The 23,575-nt window shown below is 54.0% G+C and overlaps 1 protein-coding gene across 1 annotated transcript; it reads left to right on the forward strand.

Annotated features, from left to right (window-relative positions):
* The first annotated feature begins 22,634 nt into the window (after window positions 1-22,634).
* LOC136996065 (olfactory receptor 14J1-like) lies at window positions 22,635-23,249 on the forward strand. Its single transcript, XM_067317060.1, has one exon. The coding sequence runs from the start codon at window positions 22,635-22,637 to the stop codon at window positions 23,247-23,249; it is 615 nt and encodes a 204-aa protein (XP_067173161.1).
* Window positions 23,250-23,575: the final 326 nt, after the last annotated feature.

Raw genomic sequence — 23,575 nt, forward strand, 5'->3', positions numbered from 1 at the left:
ATGTTATGGGATCTGCTTCTGAGGGTGTTCCAATGGTGGCTGTGATGTGACTCAGGTCCCTTGTGAGCCACACATGGGAGGCATCTCGTCGTCTTCAGCCACCCAGGACTTCAAGGTCCCAGGCTGAAATCTTTCTTTGAGTGCCCAACAACTTCCCCTTGGCTGGAAGGGGTCTCTAAAATCTTGCTGCCCTCCATCCCGTGAGGACTGTCAGGAAAAGACCCTCCTTTCCCCAGGTGCTACTGGTCATGGAAGAAACGGCCTTGCCAGAGAGGGGATAAATCCACCTGCATTTGGAGATGTCTCCTGGTGGGACTCCTGGCCTGAATTCCCTTCTTTTTGATTCTTTTCTTCTTTCTTCCTCCACCTCTCCCACAGCAATTTATCTTACTCTGTGAGGTGTGTCATGAGCCCATGGCATGAGCAGAGGAGGCCATATCCAGCCCCAAGGGTCAGGGCTTGGGATCCTTGGGACCTTGGGAGGGTCATGGCCACTTGGCTTTTCCAGGTCTGTGCTGTGAGGTCTCACACACATAATTACTCTTTCAGTGGGCTCCCCAGGCTGCCCAGATTATCAGCGTGGCATTTCCCTGGACTCAGTTCTTGCTCCACAGTCCTGATGCAAGGCGAAAAATGGAGTTCAGGGCAGACTGGGATGTGACCAGAGGAAGTTTTACTGAAGAGCATAGAAGGCATCAAGAAGTTTACAATAACCCTCAGAACATTCAGTCCCAATCTTTTTTCTTTCAGACTAAAACCAGGCTTCATTCTGCAGCCACTGAAGACAATGGAAAGGGGTTTTGTTTTGGCTTCCCTCCTCATTGGTATCCTCCAGTATTGACCTCTGAAGAATGTTACGGTAACCATTAGTCATGGATAGTCATGGACTTTGTACCACTCTTTACAGAATCACAGAATGGTTGAGGTTGAAAGAGACCTCTGGAGATCATCTAGTCCAACCCCCCTGCTCAAGCAGGGTCACCTAGAGCACATTGCACAGGATTGCATCCAGGCGCGTTTTGAATGTCTCCAGAGAAGGAGACTCCACCACCTCTCGGGGCAACCTGTTCCAGTGCTCTGTCACCCTCACAGTGAAAAAGTTTTTCCTCATGTTAAGATGGAATTGTCTGTGTTTCAGTTTGTGCCCGTTGCCTCGCGTCCTGTCACTGGGCACCACTGAAAAGAGTCTGGTCCCATCCTCTCGACACCCTCCCTTCAGATACTTGTACACATTGATAAGATCCCCTCTCAGCCTTCTCTTCTCCAGGCTAAACAGGCCCAGCTCTCTCAGCCTTTCTTCATAGGGGAGATGTTCCAGTCCCCTAATCATCTTTCCAACTCCTTCTTTGTACAGGATTTGTGTTGGGAGGGACCACCAGAGATCTCCAGGACCACAATCTGTTCTGAGATGGGCTAATTTTAAAGTTAGGTCAGGTTGGTAAGTGCCTTCTCCAGGAGTGTTTTTAAAGATCTGCTGGCCCCTGCCCTAGGGCTGCTCAGCTACCATGGTTGTTTCTTTATTTTTTTGTTAAACTCCTTTGAAATTTCCCTCCCTTCATCTTCTCCTTGTTGTCTCTTATGCTTTCCTCCCCTTGGCCCCCAGCCACACCATCTCATCTACTTTGACCGAGGACAGTCACAGCCTCACCTCGAAGTACAGCCATACTGAGATCTCCTGGGAATACACAGGCAGGCCGTGGTGGCCAGCTCCGAGCAGAGCTATGTATTGCAAGTCTCTACATGGTCTCAGAGGAGAGTGTATGGAGACAGAACATGACCCAGGGCAGAGCCTGTGGGCTGACACCAGGGCAGAGCTGGGGTCAGCAGGGCGGAGAAGAGACCTCCAGCAGCTCCTCTCTATACCTGAACAGGGAGCGACGCACCCGGAGGTGCTCCTGAGAGATAATGGTGACACAGGAGAGGTGGCACCATGAGCTGTGATGCTAGGCACCAACCACCTGTCCTGGGTCTGGAAGTCCTAGCAGGCAGTGCTGGTGGCTGCAGCCCCTGAGAGACACCCGACCCTGCTAGCAGCAGTGAGTCCCCTCCATGACTGTCGAGAGCTTCCTGGAGTGTCATGACTCCCATCTGCACCCCATCCCTGCACTGGCCCAGCCCTGCTGCCCTGCACGTAGCCCCACAGCCCCACTGTACAGTCACTGCACAGGACAGAGTGCGTTCTAGGGTGGGGAAATCTGTCCCCATCATGGTTCCCATGACAGACCTCAGTGCCCCATTCCCTAAAGCCTCCTGCCTGGCAGCCTCCCACCAGTCCCCAGCCCTGCCCAGCCCTCATCCTGTCCCCCCAGGGTTAGCAGACGGCCATGCTCTGGGGTCTGCTAGTGCCTGGGCCCAGGGACAGAGGCCAGGCAGGGCTGGATTTTCCCCCCATAGAGGTGCTGAGTCCAGCAGGCAGACGGAGCTGGTCACATTCCAAGATCGCCCCTCACCAGCACCATGGGGAATGGCCAGTGCTGGAAATGGCTGGTACAAGTGGCTGGGTCTGGGAGGAGTTTCCTGGGACAGTTTCTCCTCTCTGTTCATGCAACAACAAGCTGGGCTGCATCTTTGTTCTGACAGACCCTGTATGAAGGGCCCCATGGGAGGAGGATGGTCTACAGGCCCAGTAGACAGCCCCAGGATGTGCTCTGCATGCTCCCTGCCAGCCCTGCAGAGGACCCAGCAGAGGGCTCGTCCTCCCTGGACTCACAGCTGGATGCCCAGTCCTCTACCTGGGCATGGAGCCTCGTCTGGGGGAGACATTTGGGGTATGGACCAGCACACAGGGTGTCTGAAGACACACATTTTGTCTGAAGGGCATGTGCTGGGGACAGGGCCTGAGGGACAGCAGCAAACTCATATGGCTCCTGGGTGCTGCTTCCTTCAACACAAGCTCCCACAAGGGCTCCCAGCCTTGTTTTTGGTGCCATCCATCAGGAGGGATGATGGCACAAGGAGCTGGGAGGGTGAAGAGCGTTAATCCTTCTTCAGGCACTTCCCAGGCCATGTGGAGGGCAAGCGGAGCAAGGACTTCTGGCTCTGCACTGGGAGCTCACTTCAGTGTGCCCACACTCGGAACATTGTCTTGCATTAAACGTCGGCAATTTCAAGCCCAGTTCCACTTCCTTCTCATCTCTCCCAATCCCTCCTCTGATCTCGTCGGACATTCCCATACCCCCTCCCCTCTTCTGAAGCAGGGCCCCGAGCTGATAGTGCTGCTCTGCAGAGTGTGCGGGCTGTGGGGCCACAGGGTCACTCTGCACTGGCCATGCTGGTCAGGATGGGAAGCAGACCCAACCAAATGGGGATCACGGCCTCTAATCCCTCCAGGGACTGCACATGTGGCAGGTGCTTGGAGGGACTATGGAGCATTTCCAAGGGTGCTAGTTGTGTCCAGGTGTGCCTCTACATCTTGCCCCGGTATCACACTGATGACATGAATCACTCTCCAGTCTCCCTTCCCCATGCCAGGTGGGTCCCCACTGCCTCTGCTGGGATGGCAGAGTCCTCCTTTGCCCACGGATACCTGGGTTTAGCCCTTTACCCTTAGGTGACTCCACCTTGGAGGACCTCTCCCTTTGTGAGGCTCCACTCACTGCCCACCCCAGGCACACACTGTCCCAGGAGATTCCCAGAGACCTCCTGGCACTTCCAGATTCCCTTCCAGAAGGACGGGCATCTGACACTGTGCTTTAACATGTGGAATGGCCCTGGGTTTGTACATCATCATTGACAATTCGTCATCTCATTCGTCATGGCAGAGCTCAGAGAGTTGTGATCAGTGGCACAGAGTCTAGTTGGAGGCCTGTAGCTAGCGGTGTCCCCCAGGGGTCAGTACTGGGTCCAGTCTTGTTCAACTTCTTCATCAATGACCTGGATGAAGGCACAGAGTGCACCCTCAGCAAGTTTGCTGATGATACAAAACTGGGAGGAGTGGCTGATACGCCAGAGGGCTGTGCTGCCATTCAGAGAGACCTGGACAGGCTGGAGAGGTGGGCAGAGAGGAACCTCCTGAAGTTCAACAAAGGCAAGTGCAGGGTCCTGCACCTGGGGAGGAATAACCCCATGCAGCAGTACAGGTTGGGGGCTGACCTGCTGGAAAGCAGCTCTGCTGAGAAGGACCTGGGAGTGCTGGTGGACACCAAGTTAAGCATGAGGCAGCAATGTGCCCTTGTGGCCAAGAAGGCCAATGGTATCCTGGGGGGCATGAGGAAGAGTGTTGCCAGCAGGTTGAGGGAGGTGATTCTCCCCCTCTACTCAGCCCTGGTGAGGCCCCATCTGGAGTACTGCGTCCAGTTCTGGGCTCCCCAGTCCAAGAGGGATGTGGCACTACTGGAGCAAGTCCAGCGAAGGGCTACAAAGATGATTAGGGGACTGGAGCATCTCTCTTATGAGGAAAGGCTGAGAGAGCTGGGCCTGTTTAGCCTGGAGAAGAGAAGGCTGAGAGGAGATCTTATCAATGTGTACAAGTATCTGAAGGGAGGGTGTCGAGAGGATGGGACCAGACTCTTTTCAGTGGTGCCCAGTGACAGGACGCGAGGCAACGGGCACAAACTGAAACACAGACAATTCCATCTTAACATGAGGAAAAACTTTTTCACTGTGAGGGTGACCGAGCACTGGAACAGGTTGCCCTGAGAGGTGGTGGAGTCTCCTTCTCTGGAGACATTCAAAACGCGCCTGGATGCAATCCTGTGCAATGTGCTCTAGCTGACCCTGCTTGAGCAGGGGGCTTGGACTAGATGATCTCCAGAGGTCCCTTCCAACCTCAGCGATTCTGTGATTCTGTAATCCCACCTCCTGCTTTTTTTTGTGGAGTTCGTGGGAGAGAGCTGAATCTCACTGCATGCCAGGGGCTTCTAAATGGGCATGTGATGCCCAGATTGACTGATCTGAATCAAAACCTGAACCATGGGGAAATGACCTCCCTTCTTGTCCTCGAGTAGCTTCCTGCCTAGTTAGGAGAGAGACATTTCCACCTCTTGCAGATAACCATCCTGTGATGAGACAAATTGTAATGCTGGAATCAGTTTCCCTTCAGTGTTGAGAAAGAGACCAATGGTGATGATTTTAGTCTACTTCAGGGAACATTTCCCAGGAGGAGGCAGCACAAGGGACAGAGGAAGTCAGGACTTCAGCTGGGCCCCTGCTCCTGGGCAGGGCCAGGCTCCTGCAATGGAAAGAGCTCACAGCAACCTGACAGCACTGCTGAGAGACAGCTGTGTGCAGGAGCAGCTCCTCTGCAAAGAGCAGCAGGGCTCTGGGCACTGCCTGCTGCTGCTGACATGAGATGAGAGAAGGCAGCGAGAAGTGAAAGGCAGTGTGGAGTGGGAGGAGAGAGGAGAGCTCATTGTAGGAGGAATCTTCACAGCTCCTGACATGGTAAGTCTCTGGCTGGAGGGCAATGCTACTGAGGTTCCTGGAGGGATCTTCTAAACCCATCCCATCCTATGACTCATAGATTCAGTCATGAATTCAGTGATTTCTGGTCTGTGAGAAACTTCATCAAACCCCTTCAACCCCATCTCAGCCTACAGACAGCACCAGCAGCACCTTGACTGCTTTATAAGAGTTTTCCTGACCTGCTCCTTAGGACCTGTGAGAACAGAGATACCTGTGCCCAGTGCCCTGTCCTGGGTGGTTTCTGTAGGGCAGAATGGAGCCCACAGAGTGTGGGATGGGGTCTGTGAGCAGCGGCAAGGAAAAGATGTTGGGACAGAGTAAGAGCTGGCAGCAGGGACAGTGCGAGGTGGCAGAGATGGGCAGGGAATGAGAGGGAACTGCAAACAGAATTGTCCTGGGAGAATGGATTTGAGCAAGTCTTGGTCAGTCCCTCCAATGCAGACAGCTTCTTCCGAACAAGCCCCCCATGTCTCCTCTGCACCCACCAGAGCATCTGCCCTGACAGCCATGGAGTCCAGGGTCTGAGAGCGACTTCCCTGCGTTGTCACCGTCTGTGAGGCAGCATGCCCATGTGGGTAAGGTGAGGGCTTTCCCGAGTGCCCATCTGCCCCTCTCTTCTTGCTTCCCTTGGCAGCAGGATCGTGGTGTTGCTCCTTGTTTCCCGTCCCCTCCATGCTGCCCCTGTTCTTCTCTCGGGCTCCCTTGGGTTGGTGGGTTTTCAGCTGCAGTTCAGACACCTGCACTGCGACTTGTGCAACACAGGGATCTTCTTGGGAGTGAGGTGTCGGCAGCCCCTCTCTAACCTGTGTGGCTGCAGGAAACGCAGTCTGTGCAGCTGTGAAATGAGCTGACACTCCCTTAGGGAGAGCCCATCTTCAGTCCTAACAGTCCTTTGACTGTTTCCCTGTGGTGTCCTGGCAGACTTTGAGCTGCCCTCCAGAAGGGCACCGCTGCCTCATAGCATCTCTGTGATGTCCAAGAGAACCGTGAGGAATCTGCAGAGATGCTGAGAGTATTTAAATGGTGCTGGGAAACTGTATATGGGCATCTGAAAAGAGCCCTGTGTGTCCTTGGCTAGAAGGGGAGTGTGGAGACCTCCCTCTGGTGCCCTGAGAAAGGGAGAGATGGTTGGAGAGCTGCGGTTTTGAAACTGGACTTGTCTGCTCTCAGCAGGGGCTGGTTTCTTTCTAAGGCTACATATGGGAGTGATCATCCCCCAGCTCCAAGAGGTGCAAGGAAATGACAGCTGGGAACAAGGCTAATAGACAGACAAGCTGTCCTCACTCTGCACCAAGCGACAGGGAAGCCATTTTTCTCAGGATTCACAGTAGAAATGCTGAGAATTGCTGCCTTTGAGGATCACTCCGCAGGGGTGACAGGGGCATCTCAAAGAAAATGAACACTTTTAAAAAATCCCCCAAACTCTGCTCCTCAACCCTCCTTCTTTAGAAGTGGTGGTGCAGATGCTGAAAAGCCCTTCCACATGCCCAGTGGATTTCAGCTGAGAGGAACTGTGACTGTCCGAGCTAGTCACCCCCATTCCCATGTATCCCACCACTATACAGCCGGACTGACTCCTGTGGAGCTCATGGGCAGAAGTCCCTGTTCCTCATAACATACTCTGCCAGTGCAAAGTGGAGTTCAAGCAAGGGAGCTGCACACAGATCTTCTCAGGAAAGAGAGAGGCAAAGTGGGCGTTTGCATGAGAACTGCAACATTTGGGGGATTTTTTACTTGCAAAGTCTCTCCTAACTTCTCAATGTCTTTTCTTCTTTCAACAGTCCCCCATGCACGGATATAGCAAAATGTCCAACGGCAGCTCCCTCAGCGAGTTCCTCCTCCTGGCATTTGCAGACACACGGGAGCTGCAGCTCTTGCACTTCTCACTCTTCCTGGGCATCTACCTGGCTGCCCTCCTGGGCAACGGCCTCATCATCACAGCCATAGCCTGTGACCACCACCTCCACACCCCCATGTACTTCTTCCTCCTCAATCTCTCCCTCCTTGACCTTGGCTCCATCTCCACCACCATCCCCAAATCCATGGTCAATTCCCTGTGGGACACAAAAGCCATTTCCTACTCAGGATGTGCTGCTCAAGTCTTACTGGTTGTTGTCTTCTTTGGAGGAGAGTATACTCTTCTTACACTCATGGCCTATGACCGCTATGTTGCCATCTGCAAACCCCTGCACTACGGGACCATCATGGGCAGCAGAGCCTGTGTCAAAATGGCAGCAGCTGCCTGGGGCAGTGGTTTTCTGTATTCTTTGCTGCACACTGCTACTACATTTTCCATACCACTCTGCCAAGGCAATGCAGTGGACCAGTTCTTCTGTGAAATTCCCCAGATCCTCAAGCTTTCCTGCTCAGACTCCTACCTCAGGGAAGTTGGGGTTATTGTGTTTAGTGCCTGTTTATTCTCTGGGTGTTTCATTTTCATTGTGCTGTCCTACGTGCAGATCTTCACTGGTGTGCTGAGGATCCCCTCTGAGCAGGGACGACACAAAGCCTTTTCCATGTGCCTGCCTCACCTGGCTGTGGTTTCCCTGTACATCAGCACTGCTTTTTTTGCCTACCTGAAGCCCCCCTCCCTCTCCTCCCCAGCTGTGGATCTGGTGGTGGCTGTTCTGTACGCAGTGGTGCCTCCAACAGTGAACCCCCTCATCTACAGCATGAGGAACAAGGAGCTCAAAGATGCCCTGAGGAAAGTGATTTTGTGGATATTTTTCAGCAGTGGGAAAATTGCCTTTGCTCTCCACAATTGAATCCCAGGGCATCACAACGAGCCTTGAACTTTGTTTGTTCACTTTATTTTTATTATTACTATTGTTACTATTATTATTAATATTATTATTTGTTATCATGTTACTACACAAATATTTGGATTCATTCCACCTTTACTGAGACTGCTCTATCTCACCTGGTACCCACATCAAATTGTGTCTAATGCTGCGTCAGAACTGACTCCTGTGCAGTATCTTTGTAATAAAGTAAGTTCTGCACAGTGCAGTGCCTGAAGGCTGGGCTTTTCTTCCCAAGCTGGTGTCAAGAAGAGGCCTAAGGAATTGCATGTCAAAAGGGCCTGCTGGGCAGAGATGTCCATGGGTTTAGAAGCAAAAAGCTCCTAATCATGTTATGATCTCTTAGAGACCAAGGGCTGGATTTAGGACTCACCCATTGGTGTCCAGTAACAGTGGAGATGATGAATTGTCAGTGATGATGTACACACCCAGGGCCGTTCCACATGTTAAAGCACAGTGTCAGATGCCCGTCCTTCTGGAGGGGAAGCCGGAGGTGCCAGGGGAGGTCTGGGAATCTCCTGGGACAGTGTGTGCCTGGGGTGGGCAGTGAGTGGAGCCTCACAAAGGGAGAGGTCCTCCAAGGTGGAGTCACCTAAGGGTAAAGTGCTAAACCCAGGTATCCATGGGCAAAGGAGGACTCTGCCATCCCAGCAGAGGCAGTGGGGACCCATCTGGCTTGGGGAAGGGAGACTGGAGAGCAATTCATGTCGTCAGTGTGATACCAGGGGCAAGATGTAGAGGCGCACCTGGACTCAACTAGTACCCTTGGAAATGCTCCATAGTCCCTCCAAGCACCTGCCACATCCACAGTCCCTGGAGGGATTAGAGGCCGTGATCCCCATTTGGTTGGGTCTGCTTCCCACCCTGACCAGCATGGCCAGTGCAGAGTGACCCCGTGGCCCTGTGGCCCCACAGCCGACTCACTCTGCAGAGCAGCACCATCAGCTCGGGGCCCTGTGGCAGAAGAGGGGAGGGGGTGTGGGAATGGCCAATGAGATCAGAGGAGGGATTGGGAGAGATGAGAAGGAAGGGGAACTTGGAGAGAAAAATGCTGACATTTAATCCAAGACAATGTTCAGAGTGTGGGTACACTAAAGCAAGTTCATGGTGCAGAGTCAGAAGTCCCTGCTATCCTGGCACTCCACATGGCCTGGGAAGTGCCTGAAGAAGGATTAACGCTCCCCACCCTCCCAGCTCCTTGTGCCATCCTCCCTCCTGACGGGTGGCACCAAAAAGAACGCTGGGAGCCCTTGTGGGAGCTTGTGTTGAAGGAAGCAGCACCCAGGAGCCATATGAGTTTGCTGCTGTCCCTCAGGCCCTGTCCCCAGCACATGCCCTTCAGACAATCTGTGTGTCTTCAGACACCCTGTGTGCTGGTCCTTACCCCAAATGTCACCACCAGACAAGGCTCCATGCCCAGGTAGAGGACTGGGCATCCAGCTGTGAGTCCAGGGAGGACGAGCCCTCTGCTGGGTCCTCTGCAGGGCTGGCAGGGAGCATGCAGAGCACATCCTGGGGCCGTCTACTGGGCCTGTAGACCATCCTCCTCCCATGGGGGACCTCATACAGGGTCTGTCAGAACAAAGATGCAGCCCAGCTTGTTGTTGCGTGAGCAGAGAGGAGAAACTGTCCCAGGAAACTCCTCCCAGACCCAGCCCCTTGTACCAGCCATTTCCAGCACTGGCCATTCCCTGTGGTGCTGGTGAGGGGTGATCTTGCAATGTGACCAGCTCCGTCTGCCTGCTCGGCTCAGCACCTCTATGGAGGGAAAATCCAGCCCTGCCTGGCCTCTGTCCCTAGGGCCAAGCACCATCAGACCTTCTACTAACCCCAGGGGGACAGGATGAGGGCTGGGCAGGGCTGGGGACTGGTGGGAGGCTGCTGAACAGGAGGGCCATAGTGGCCAGGGCACCAAGGGCTAGGCCAGTGCAGGGATGAGGTGCAGATGGGAGCCACAACACTCCAGAAGCTCCCAACAGTCATGGAGGGGACTCACTGGTGCTAGCAGGGCTGGGGGGTCTCTTGGGGGCTGCAGCCATCAGCACCACCTGCCAGGACTCCCAGACCCAGCACAGATGCTCAGTGCTCAGTACCATAGTTCACGGTGCTCCCTGTCTCCTGTGTCACCATCCCCTCTCAGGAGCACTGCTGGGTGCATTACTCCCTGCCTGGGTGTGGGAAGGAGCTGCTGGAGCTTCTCTTCTCAGCCCTGCTGACCCCAGCTCTGCCTTGGTGTCAGCCCACAGGCTCTGCCCTGGGTCATGCTATGTCTCCATACTCTCTCCTCTGAGACCATGTGGGGACCTGCAGCATGTCTGTCTGCTTAGAGCTGGCCACCACGGCCCACCTGCACGGTCCCAGGAGATCCCAGCAAGGCTGTGCTTGGAGGTGAGGCTGTGGTTGTCCTCGGTCAACGTAGATGGGATGGTGTGGCTGGGGGCCAAGGGGAGGAAAGCACAAGAGACAAGTTTAAGAAAAAAAAAAAAAAAAAAACAGTCACCATGATAGTGGAGCAGCAGTGGGGCCGGGACCAGGAGATCTTTAAAAACTCTCCTGGAGAAAGCACTTACCAACCTGATCTAACTGTAAAGTTAGGCCATCTCAAAGCAGATCATGGTGCTGGAGATCTTCAGCAGGAATCTCCAGGGCTAGAATTCAGAGCAGTATCCCTGCACCCCGGGGTGCTGTGTGCCTGGGGCAGTGACTCTGCCGCCTGCGAGGGTCAGCACTCAGGCTGCCCGCGGAGCTCCCCACAGCACTGCAGGGTGAAGCTCTGGATGGAAGGAGTCACCCCTGGCAAGGCAGGTTCATTCTCCTGTTGAGATGGTGCTGCGTGGGTCAGGGCTGCTCTCAGCTCCAGCTCACCCCCACGATATTTCCAACAGGCCTTTTCTAGAGGACAGTCAAGGCAGGGACAGGGGTTACCTTAAACAGAAGGGCTCTCCTGAGTCGGTGCTTTCATTTTCCTCCTGCTTGCAGAGTGCTGGCAGGGAAAAGCCATGGGAGAGAGAAACAGCTCCCAGGAGGAAAAGCTCCGAGCAGTGAAGAGAGGATCCGTGAATGAGAGGAAACTAGAACCATAAATGCCGTGTGTGGGAGGGGGAATTTGGAGACCTCCCTGTCATGCCCTTCAATGCAGACCTCTTCCTCTAAGCAAGCCCCCTGGGTCTCCTCTCCCACCCAGCACAGCCTCTGCCCTCAAGGCCAGGGGCTCCAGGGCATGAGCTGCATGCTCTAGCCTGAGCTCCAGCAGAGGTTAGGGACATCTCTCTGACAACATGCCCATCTCCCACTGTGTGACAAAAGGGCTGAGAGCAACTGTCCTTGTCTGTGCAGGTCTGGGAGGTGGTGTGCACAGCTGGGTGAGGGGAAGGCTTTCCTGGCTGCCCATCTGTCTCTCGCTCCTTGCTTTCCCTGTGGTAGGAGCATCACAGTGTTGCTCCTTGCTTCTTCACCTCTCTCTGCTGCTCTGGTTCTTGCTCTTGTACTCTCTGGGCTGAAGGAGGGGGGTTCAGCTGCAGTTAAGGCATTGACCCTGTGGGTGCTGCATGCAGTTGTCTTCATGGCAGTGGCATGTCCAAGTCCCCTTCCAACCTTCTAGGCAATGCATTTCATCTGGTAGGGGAATGATCTCATTCTCCCTTAAGAAGAAGCCCCATCTTTAGCCCTCTTGACTGTCTCTCTAGGGTGTCCCAACAGGTTGCCAGCTGCCCTCCAGAAGACCAGAGCTCTCCCGTAACATATGTGTGATAGCTGAGAGTCCTTGTGCTGGTCATGTGAGTCAGAAACATCATCAAATGCTCTGAAGAGCTCTCCATAGCACTCTCTCCACATGTGGGCTGAGAGAGAAGAATTTGGAAAGCTTCACTTTGAAACGGAACCCCTCCACTCTCAGTTCCATCCCCTTTCTTTCTTAAAGTAATTTGTGAGTGTGATTGTCCTTTAGCTGGGAGAATTGCCAACGCAGGGCAGAGAGGGGCAAGAGTCATGGATAGAGCAGATCCCCTGACTCCGTACAAAGTCTCTGTGAGCCCTTTTTCCTCTTGGGGTGCACAAGTGCTCATGCTGAGAGCAACTGAAATGCCAAAGATTTCTACACCATCCAAGAAGGTTCCCAGGGTGTGATGGAGGCATCTGAAAACTAAAGAAATAGAGAAACAGACCCCTCCACTGCAGCCCATTTTCTGGAGGAAATCACTGTTTACATGTTCACAGCCTTTCCACAAGACAGGTGGGTGTAATCTGCTGCAGGATGTGCACCTCAGAGCTAGTCACTTCCCAGTGCCACTACAGTGCCTGGAGAAAGAGGGAAGATGGTAAACTGGCATGAGGACAGGGTCCATCTCACTCGGACAGAGGTGTGTGGAAAGGGTCGGGTCAGCCCCTGCCTTCACTGCACTGCTTCTCTCCCTTGGCAGAGTGGGAGCTGCTGTGATTGATCCAGAAACAGACACGTCTGTTGAGGAGGGCAAGGTTTGGAGAGATGAATCCCTCAGAAGGATCTTCTCTTTCGGAGTCAGCTGCCATGAGTGCTGTATTCGTCTCTCACAAGGATAAAAAGAGACTATTGCCACTGAGTCACGGGACATAGTCCCCTTCACTCAGCTCATGGTGCCCATCCCCAGGGATGCCCACCAAATGCACAGGGCAGTCTGACATCTCCATTTTCACCCCCCAGCAGAGCAGGGCTGACTCCTCTGGAGCCCATGGGCAGAGGCCCTGGCACTACACACCCAGCACAAACGAGAGGTCAGGAAAGGGATCTGAATGAAGGCAAAGGAGAAGGGCAATGTGGGGGGTGCTATGAGGAGGGGACTGGGTTTTGCTCAGAGAAGCCTGTTCTAACTTGTCAATGCCTTTTCCTCCTTGGACAGTGCCCTGAACCAAGGCAGAGCAAATGTCCAACAGCAGCTCCCTCAACGAGTTCCTCCTCCTGGCATTTGCAGACACATGGGAGCTGCAGCTCTTGCACTTCTCGCTCTTCCTGGGCATCTACCTGGCTGCCCTCTTGAGCAACAGCCTCATCATCACAGCTGTAGCCTGCGACCACCACCTCCACACCTCTGTGTACTTCTTCCTCCTCAACCTCTCCCTCCTTGACCTTGGCACTATCTCCACCACTGTCCCCAAATCCATGGCCAATTCCCTGAGGAACACCAGGGCCATTTCCTACTCAGGATGTGCTGCCCAGGTCTTCCTGTTTGTCTTCCTGTTTACAGGAGAGTTTTCTCTCCTCTCTGTCATATCCTATGACTGCTACGTTGCCATCTGCAAGCCCCTGCACTATGGGACCCTCATGGGCAACAGAGCCTGTCCCAAAACGGCAACAGCTGCCTGGGCCAGTGCTTTTCTCAATGTGGTGCTACACACTGGAAACACATTTTCAATGCTACTCTGCAAAGGCAATGTGGTGGACCAGTTCTTCTGTGAAATTCTGCAGATCCTCAAGCTCTCCTGCTCAGACTCCTACCTCAGGGAAGCTGGGGATATTGTGGTTACTGCCTGTTTAGGCTTTGGGTGTTTCATTTTCATTGTGCTGTCCTACGTGCAGATCTTCACTGCTGTGCTGAGGATCCCCTCTGAGCAGGGACGACACAAAGCCTTTTCCATGTGCCTGCCTCACCTGGCCGTGGTCTCCCTGTACCTCAGTACTGGCCTGTTTGCCTACCTGAAGCCCCCCTCCATCTCCCCAGTGCTGGATCTACTCCTGGCTCTTCGGTATGTGGTGGTGCCTCCAGCAGTGAACCCTCTCATCTACAGCATGAGGAACAAGGAGCTCAAAGATGCACTGAAGAAACTGATTCAGCTGGTACTAGTTCAGCAGAAATAAGCTGCCCATCCCTCTTCACAGTTGCTTTCTGATTTCTCTCAAAACATCTCCTATGCTTTGGGCATTCTCTCTGTGATAATCATGTTTGTACAGAAGTATTTGAATCCCACTTCTCCAGAGGCATGAACCCAGTCTGTCTGACTGAGATGCCTGCTGTAAATGTGTCTGTCACTGTGTGAGACCTGGCTTCGCTCTAATAAAAGGGGATTTCCTCAGTGCAGTGCTTGAAGGTTGGGCTCTCCTTCCAAAGCTGGAGTCAAAAATGTGCTCAAGGGCTTTACACCCTGAAAGGGCCTGTTGCTTTTCCGGTGCTCTGCATGGGCTCAAGGCCATGAACTCCTAGGTGATGTGTTAGGGAATGAGGGTGGGTGGGTGCCCAGTGCTCCTGGAGTTGGTGAATGGTCAAGCAGTATCTCCCAGATGACAGGGCTGGAGACTGATGCCTGTCCTTCTCAAAGGGAGTATGGAGCCCCCAGGAGAGCACAGGGCATCTCCAAGGGCACCATGTGCCTTGGGGTGGGCAGTGAATGGAGCTTCACAAAATGGAGTGGAGTCACCCAAAGGTAAAGGTCAAAAGCAATGAATGTCCAGGCTAGTGAGAGCTCTGCAATCCCATGGGAGGCAGTGTGAACCCTGCAGGCACAGGGAAGGGAACCCGGAGAGTTGTTCATGTCACCTTCAATGAAGAACCATGGGCTGGCTCTAGGGGACACCCCTGAACACAGCCTGAGCCCTTTGAAATGCCCTGTGATTGCTCAGAGCATCATCCATGGCCACAGACCCCTTGGTAGGCATTGTCAGGTGCAATGATGCCTGCCCAGCTGGATCTGCTTCCCACCCTGACCACCACGGACAGTGTGGAGTCACCCCAAACCCCATGGCCCCACAGCCACTCGCTCTGCAAAGCAGCACCGCCAGCTCGGGGTCCTGTGGGGAGGATGGAGGGGGGTCCAGGAATGGCCGGGCAGGCCAACATTGATGCACCCACCTGGGGAAAAGCCCTTGGGGGAGCAAGGATGCACCTGGAGAAGAGGAAAGGAGCAATTGTGTGCTGGCAAGGAGGAGTAAATGAGAAGGAGAAATCTGTTTCTCTGTATGTCAACTAAGGGCAGGCTGCTGTGTGCCTGGGGCAGCAGGAGCTGCTGGAGGAGCTCCAGGGCAGGGACTCTTGTGCTGTCCTGGAGAGACAAGTGGCATCGGGGGCTGCAGGCAGCCTGGAGGTAGGGATTTTCCTGGACACCAGAACAAGCCAAACAGAGTGCCACTGTGCTCTGTGTCCTTGTGCCACTGGGGCCAGTTCCAGCTTGGAGGCTGATGGGATGGCTGACACACACCCCTCTCTGCCCCCTGGAGCTGCTGTGCCTGCCGGGGGGCTGTGGCTGTGGAGTGAGTGCCCAGAGCTCTGCAGCCCCCTGTGGCGGGCACTGCTGGGGGCCACCGCCAGCTTGGGCTGCTCTGCTGGTTTACCAGGTAGAGGTCAGGGGAGGTGGAGAGAGCTGGGGAGGGTCTGGGGTAGTCTGGAAAGGGCCCAGGAGAGGAAAACACCAATGTCAGCTCAGCTGTGTGAACGGGCAGGGTGAGGACACACACTGGGGGTTTGTGGTGCAGAGCCAGGTCTCGTGGAGGGGAACCAAGACATGCCAGGTGCAGAAGACAGGAGGCCTCTCTGTGCCCTTGGTTGCAGGGACCGACCGCAGAGGTGACCCCGGGCATTCGTCACAGACCAGCCTCTCACATCGACCGTTTCCGGCCCTGGCCACGCACCCCAGGTTTCTGCAGTTTGCTGCATGTCCAGCTCCTTCCTGCTGGGTTCAGTGCCTGTATTGAGGGGAACGGCCAGTGCTGCCGGGCCTCCTTCCTGTTCCAGACCCCGGCAGACCCCAGGGGATGGCTGTGTGCTAACGCCCATGTGGGACGCGGCTAGGGAAGGACTGGGGCCGGGCGCTGGGGGAGGCTGGGAAAGCAGGAGGGCTGTGGGTGTATGGGGCATCGAGGGATGTCATGGGGACCATGCCAGGGGGGTCGTTTCCCCATCCCCGAACGCACCCTGCCCTGTGTGATGCCTGCACAGTGGGGCCGTGGGGATGTGTGCGGGCGCAGGGACAGGGCACAGATGGAAGCCACGATGCTCCTCACCGCTCCACTGCAAAAGAGAAACTCCCAGGAGAGCTCTCCCAGCCCTGCCCCATGAGCTCTTGTCCCTGCTCCAGCCAGGCCAGAGCAGAGGCCGAGGACCAAGAGGTCCCTCAGGCAAAATGGGGGCCAGCCTTGTGGAGCTGGCCCTGAGCACCTCAGGACAGGCAGAGCACCCTCCTCCTATGTCCCCATCCTGATGGAAGGGTGCCACAGGCACCATGGAAATGGCCTGTTTCTGCCTGGGGTCAGTGCAGGACTTCTCCATGTGAGATGAATGCGACAGCCGCTGCCCTGTAGAAATACCGGCCATGGCCCCTTGCTGAAGTCCCCACTGTTCCCTGCCCCTGCCCTGCTCACCTGCCGCCACCCCCTGTGCTGCCCCATCTCGCATCCCCTCTCCCCACACCGGGGGGACCAGCGATGCAGCAGGACCTGGCACATCCCCACAGCCACTGCCTGGCCCCCGGCCCTCCCCAGCTCCTCCTCAAACATGACATCCATCTTCAAGAAGGACAAGAAAGAGGATCTGGGGAAGGACCTGGGCGGTCATGGTGGATATCAAGTTGACAAGAAGTCAGCAAGGTGCTCTTGTAGCAAAGATGGCCACCGTTACCCTGGCTTGTATTAGCAAGAGTGCAGGCAGCAGGGCAAGTGGAGTGGGACACTGGAAATATCCTTGGCAGCCTCGACCAAAAAGGAGCAAAATAAAGAAAAGGCAGAACTGGCAGACTACCCACGTTGGAGACAGCGGTATTATCAACCCAGGTACTGCAGACATTTTAAAACAACCCCCCAAAAATGGCATTTCTGCCAGTGGCCAAGTGGCTGGAGCCAGATGTGCCCAGACTTGCTCACAGGGGAGAGCTCCAGGGGGACTTCTGATTTACTCTACTTCTAATAGCATGGCCAAGAATATGATTATGCAGGGGTAGAACATGTTTTTGCTAGTCTAACTTTTTAATTAAAGCATTAGGGATCATGCTCAAGCACACCAGTGTGGGGGGCATTGGCTTTTCATTGGCTTCCGTGGCTGCAGGATGAAGCCTGCGTTTGGTCTGAAAGAGAAAAGATTGGGACTGAATGTCCTGAGGGTGGCTATAAATTGATGCTTTCCCTGCTCTTCAGTGATACTTCCTCTGGTCACACCTCAGTCTACCCTGAACTCTCTTTTTCCCCTTGCATAATAGATCAGGACTGTGGAGATAGAGCTGAGTCCAGGGCAAGGCCACGCTGATAATCTGGGCAGCCTGGAGAGCCCCCTGAGAAAGGAAATGTGTGTACGAGACCACACAGCAAAGGCCTGGATAAACCAAGCGACAGTGACCCTCCTGAGGTGCCAAGGATCCCAAGCCCTGAGCCACAGGGCTTCATACGGCCTCCTCTGCTTATGCCATGGGCTCCTGAGACATCTTACAGAGTAAGATAAATGTGTGTGGGAGAGGTGGAGAAAGAAAGCAGAAATGAATCAAAAGAGGGAGAATTCAGGCCTGCAGTCCCACCAGTAAACATCTCCAAATACAGGTGAATTTACACACCCATTTTTTCCATGACCAGCAGTACCTTGGGGAAGGAGGGTGTTTTTCCTGACAACCCTTTATTGGATGCAGGGCAGCAGGATTTGAGAGATCCCTTACAGCCAATGGGGAGTTTCTGACACTCAGGCAAAGATTTCAGCCTGGGACCTTCAAGTCCTGAGTGGCTGAAGACTATGAGATGCCTCCAGTGTGTGGCTCACAAGGGACCTGAGTCACATCACAGCCACCACTGAAACACCCTCAGAAGCAGATCCCGTAACATCTGGCCTGAACAAGCCCTGCAGTATTTCCCTACCTTTCTCTGTGTACCTAAAACTTCCTTTTTAGCTCCTCAGCCCTGGGGAGCAGTCTCGGCTCCTGGAGTGCTGGGGAAGGCACCAGCGACTGCCAGCCCTGCCACTACACCCAGAATTACTTTGTATTGAACTAAACCAAGTCCCCAGGGTGCTCCCTGCAGCCGACTGGATGGGCACAGGTGGGACCTGGCCCTTCCTGTTCCTCCAAAGCATGTTGCTTGAGGAAGTGCTGCAGGAAGAGGCCTGGTGGGATCCTCCTGGCACTGCACTGCCTGGGGCTGTGATAATGCCCTGCAGTTCGTAGTCCAGGCGCTTTTGGACAAGCAGGCAGCAGTGCTTATGGGAGTCCATCAGGAGGATGCCCTCCAGTTGGGCAGGGAGACCTCAGGCTCTTGTCAGGCTGTAGGAGAGCAGCTGGTCACTCAGAGGACTGGGGGGAGGAGGGACTGGTCCCATGGCTCATGAGGTGAAGGTGCTGAGGTGTGCCTGGGGCCAGGGCACTGCTACCTCCTAGGCCCTCTGCCAGCTCCTGGAAAGCCACTGCAGAAGCAAGCCAGTCCCAGAGAACGACCTTCCCTATGTTCCTGGGAGCCAATGACAGGGTCACTTCTGTGTGAGAACATGACCAGGAGCAGGGCCATGGCGGGGGTTTGTGCTTGTCAGGTCACTTCTGCCTGAGTGCTGATAGGCCAGCAGCAGGCACATGGCTTCGATTCTGCTTGTGAGGTCACTTATTCCTCTGCAGCTGACAGGCCAACAGGAGGCTCTTGGCTCATGTAGGTTCTTGTGATGCCACCACAGTCTCTGGTGGTGATAGGCCAGGAACAGGCACATGGCTGGTATGTTCATTGTGAGGTCCCTGCTGCCTGGGTACCTGATAGGCCAAAGGTGGGGACGTGGCTCTGATGCTGATTGTGAGGACACTTTCTTCTCTTCTAATTATGTGTCATCAGCAGGCTCTCAGTTGCTGTAGGTTCATGTAAAGTCACCTCTGTCTCTGCTGCTGATAGGCCAGAAGCGCGTTTACGGCTTCAGTGCAGATTGTGAGGTCCCTTCTGCCTGAGTCCCAGATAGGCCAGCAGCAGTTTCTATCTTTATGTCATTGCATCAAGTGTCTGCACTGAATCAAAACAGCTGTTTGTAACATTGGGATCTTCATCTGTCTCTGCTTCCTAGAGAGCGAGGGGCTTCGTCTGGTTGTAGTGGGCATCTAGTGTCCTTTCAGCTGGCCAAGGAAATATCCCACTTGGCCCCCACCTGATGCTCCAGCAGGATGTGGGTCTCACAGTCGCTCCACCAGAGCAAGCAGACACTGGCACATGCCTGGGACCACCTCTGTCTCTTCAGCTGTCCCCAGGTGTTTGTGTGTGAGCAACTGGCTCCCCATCCTCCATCTCCAGTGATTACAATGGGAGCTTAGAGAAGGAGCTCACATGCAGACACCTATGTTGTGCTCACTTCAGTTTTGGCAAGGGGAATCCCACCTGTTGTGTGTTTGTGGAGTTCATGGGAGGGATCTGCATCCCACTGCATCCCAGGGCCTTCTAAACAGGCATGAGATACCTAAATTGACCCATCTGAATCAACACCTGAACCATGTGTCAATGAGCTTCCTTCTTGTCCTCTTCTAGGTGTCCTGCCTAGTTAAGACATGGGAATATGGCTTTCCAGGGTGGGACGTTTCCACCTCTTGTAGATAACCATCCTCCGATGAAACAAGTGACAGTGCTGTAACTGGTCTCTCTGTATTGTTTAGAGAGGGACCAAAGGTGATTATTTTGGTTTACCTCAGTGAACATTTCCCAGAGGGAGGCAGCACAAGGGACAGAAAAATTCATGCCTTCAGCTGGGCCACTATTGCCGAGCGGGGCCAGGCTCCTGGGATGGTAGGAGCTCATGGCAACCTGACAGTACTGCTGAGAAACACCTTTGTCCAGGAGCAGCTCCTCTGCCAAGAGCAAAAGGGCTCTGGGCACTGCCTGCTGCTGCTGACCTGAGATGAGACAAGGCAGAGAGAAGTGAAAGGCAGTGTGGAGTGGGAGGATGGCTGACAGTTCATTGTGGAAGAAATCTTCACAGCCCTGAACATGGTAAGTCTCTGGCTGCATGGCAATGCTACTGAGGTTCCTGGAGGGCTCTTCTCAACCTATTCCATCCCATCACTCATAAGTTTTCTACAGATAGCTCTCCCAGCTTCTCCAGCGTGGGGAGGAGGAGATGCTTCAGAGCAGGGATTCCCTGCCACACCGTCACAGGGACAGGGCATGCTGCTACCTTCTCCCAAGGACAGCTGCAGGGCTGTGAAGCTGGGTCGTGCACACAGGTCTGCCCAGGGCTGTGATTCAGAGCCGTGTCCTTGCAGCACAGAGGAAGGTGGAAAAAAGGGTACTTGAAAGCAAGGAGCTTTCCTTGCAGGGCTTTCAGTTTCCTAATTTGGGCAGGGAGGAAAAAGGAAAGAGTTTTCTGGTTTGTCAAGGGCCTGGGACTCACAAACCTTCCCTCTCAGAGCTCAATAGGTCTGTGAGAAAGGTCAGCAAACCCCTTCAACCCCACCTCCACCTACAGCAACACCAGCAGCACCTTCATGGCTTCCTCAGGGTTTATGTGACCTACTCCTTAGGACCTGCAAGCAGAGAGCTGCCCCTGCCCAGGTCTCAGTCCCAGAAGGTTTCTGCAGGGCAGACCTGAACACAAAGAGGGTGGGGCAGGGTCTGTGAGCGCCGACATGGATACGATGTTGGGACAGAGAAAGCTGCAGGCAGCAGGGACAGCTGCAGGTAGGAAAACTGGGCAGGGAAGGAGAGGGAATTTCTGACAGAAGAATCATGGGATGATGGATTTGTGCAAGTCATGGTCAGTCCCTGCAATGCAGACACCTTCCTCTGAGCAAGCTCCCCCTGTTTCTCCTCTCCCACCCAGCAGAGCCTCTGCCCTGACAGCCATGGGGTCCAGGGCATGAGCTGCCTTCTCTGCAGCCAGCCCTCTGGCAGAGGAGAGAGGCCTCTCTCCTGCTATGGGCCCAGTTCATGCTGCCTGACAAAGGGGCTGAGAGTGACTGGCTTGCAAATGACGTCGTCTGTGAGGTGACATGCCCATCTGGGTAAGGTGAGGGCTTTCCTGAGTGCCCGTCTGTCGAGATCATGGGGTTGCTCCTTGTTTCCCCTCCTCTCCTTGCTGTTCCTGTTCTTCTCTTCGGCTCCCTGGTGTTCAGGGTTTTCAGCTGCAGTTCAAACACCAGTGCTGCAAGCTGTGGAAGAGAGGGGTCTGCTTGGGAAGGAGATTTTCCCAGCCCCCTTCTAACCTGTGCGGCTCCAGGAAATGTTGTCCATGGGGTTGGGAAATGAGCTGACTCTCCCTTAAGCAGAGCCCATCTTCAGTCCTAACGGTCCTTTGACTGTTTCCTGGTGGTGTCCTGCCAGGCTGCAACCTGCCCTCCAGAAAGGCACTGCTGTCTCATAGCACCTCTGTGATATCTGAGAGACCCATGAGGAAGGTACAGAGAGGCCGAGAGTATGGAGCTGGTGGTGGGAGGCTGTATATGGGCATCTGAAAAGAGCCCTGTGTGTCCTTGGCTAGAAGGGGAGTGTGGAAAACTCCCTCTGGTGCCCTGAGAAAGGCAGAGAAGGTTGGAGAGCTGCGGTTTTGAAACTGGACTTGTCTGCTCTCAGCAGGGGCTGGTTTCTTTCTAAGGCAACATATGAGTGTGATCGTCCTCCAGCTCAAAGAGTTGCAAGCACAGGACAGCTGGGAACAAGACTAATAGACAAACTAGCTGTCCTCACTCTGCAGCAAGGGACAGGGAATCCATTTTTCCTGCCAAGGATTTCTATCCTTAACGAACACTTCTCAGGGGTGACAAGGACATCTACAAGAAAATAAACAATATTAAAAAATCCCTAAAACTCTGTTTCTCAACCCTCATTCTTTACAAATCAGAGTGAAGATGCTGAAAAGCCTTTCTACAGGATGAGTGGATTTCTCCTAACAGAAATTGTGAATGTCAGAGCTAGTCACCCCTGTTGCCCCATTCCCACTACTGTACAGCAGGACGGACTCCTCTGGAGCCCACTGGCAGAGGCCCCTGCTCCTCACAGCAGCACACTTAGTGAGCACAACCTGGAGCTCATGCAAGGGAGCTGCACAAAGATCCTCTCAGTAAAGAGAGAGGCAATGTGGGGGGTTGCATGAGAACTGCAACATCTGGAAGGTTTTTTTGCTTGTAAAGTCTCTCCTAACTTCTCAATGCCTTTTCTCCTTTGGACAGTCCCCCATGCCTGGAGATAGCAAAATGTCCAACGGCAGCTCCTTCAATGAGTTCCTCCTCCTGGCATTTGCAGACACACGGGAGCTGCAGCTCTTGCACTTCTGGCTCTTCCTGGGCATCTACCTGGCTGCCCTCCTGGGCAACGGTCTCATCATCACAGCCGTAGCCTGCGACCACCACCTCCACACCCCCATGTACTTCTTCCTCCTCAACCTCTCCCTTCTCGACCTTGGCTCCATCTCTGCCACTGTCCCCAAATCCATGGCCAATTCCCTGAGGAACACCAGGGCCATTTCCTACTTGGAATGTGCTGCCCAGGTCTCCCTGGTTGTCTTCTTTTTAGGAGGAGAGTATTCTCTTCTCACTGTTATGGCTTATGACCGCTACAATGCCATTTGCAGACCCTTGCACTATGCTACCATCATGTGCAGCAGAGCTTGTGTCAAAATGGCAGCTGCTGTCTGGGCCAGTGGTTTTCTCACTGCTGTGCTGCACACTGCTAACACATTTTCAATACCACTCTGCCAAGGCAACACGGTGGACCAGTTCTTCTGTGAAGTTCCCCAGATCCTCAAGCTCTCCTGCTCAGACTCCTACCTCAGGGAAGTTGGGCTTCTTGTGGTTACTGCCTGTTTAATGCTTGGGTGTTTTGTTTTCATTGTGGTGTCCTACGTGCAGATCTTCACTGCTGTGCTGAGGATCCCCTCTGAGCAGGGCAGGCACAAAGCCTTTTCCATGTGCCTGCCTCACCTGGCTGTGGTCTCCCTGTTTGTCAGCACTGCATTTTTTGCTTACCTGAAGCCCCCCTCCATCTCCTCCCCAGCTCTGGATCTGGCATTGACTGTTCTGTACTCGGTGGTGCCTCCAACAGTGAATCCCCTCATCTACAGCATGAGGAACAAGGAGCTCAAAGATGCCCTGAGGAAAGTGATTTCATGGACATTTTTCAGCGGTGGTAAAATTACCTTTGCTCTCCACAATTGAATCCCAGTGTATCACAACCAGCCCTGAGCTTTGTTTCTTTGCTTTATTTTTATTATCACTATTATTTCTAGTATTTGTAATGATGTTGCTACACAGTTCCTTGGATTCATTCCAGTCTAACTGAGACTGCTCTCTCTCACCTGGTACCCACATCAAATTGTGTCTAACCCTGCGTCAGAGCTGACTCCACACAGTGTCTTTTTAATAAAGTAAGTTGTATGCAGTGCAGTGCCTGAAGGCTGGGCTTTTCTTCCAAAGCTGGTGTCAAGAAGAGGCCTAAGGAACTGCATGTCAAAAGGGCCTGCTGGGCAGAGATGTCCATGAGA

Source organism: Apteryx mantelli, unplaced genomic scaffold (genome assembly GCF_036417845.1).
Source record: "Apteryx mantelli isolate bAptMan1 unplaced genomic scaffold, bAptMan1.hap1 HAP1_SCAFFOLD_20, whole genome shotgun sequence".
Lineage (NCBI taxonomy): Eukaryota > Metazoa > Chordata > Aves > Apterygiformes > Apterygidae > Apteryx > Apteryx mantelli.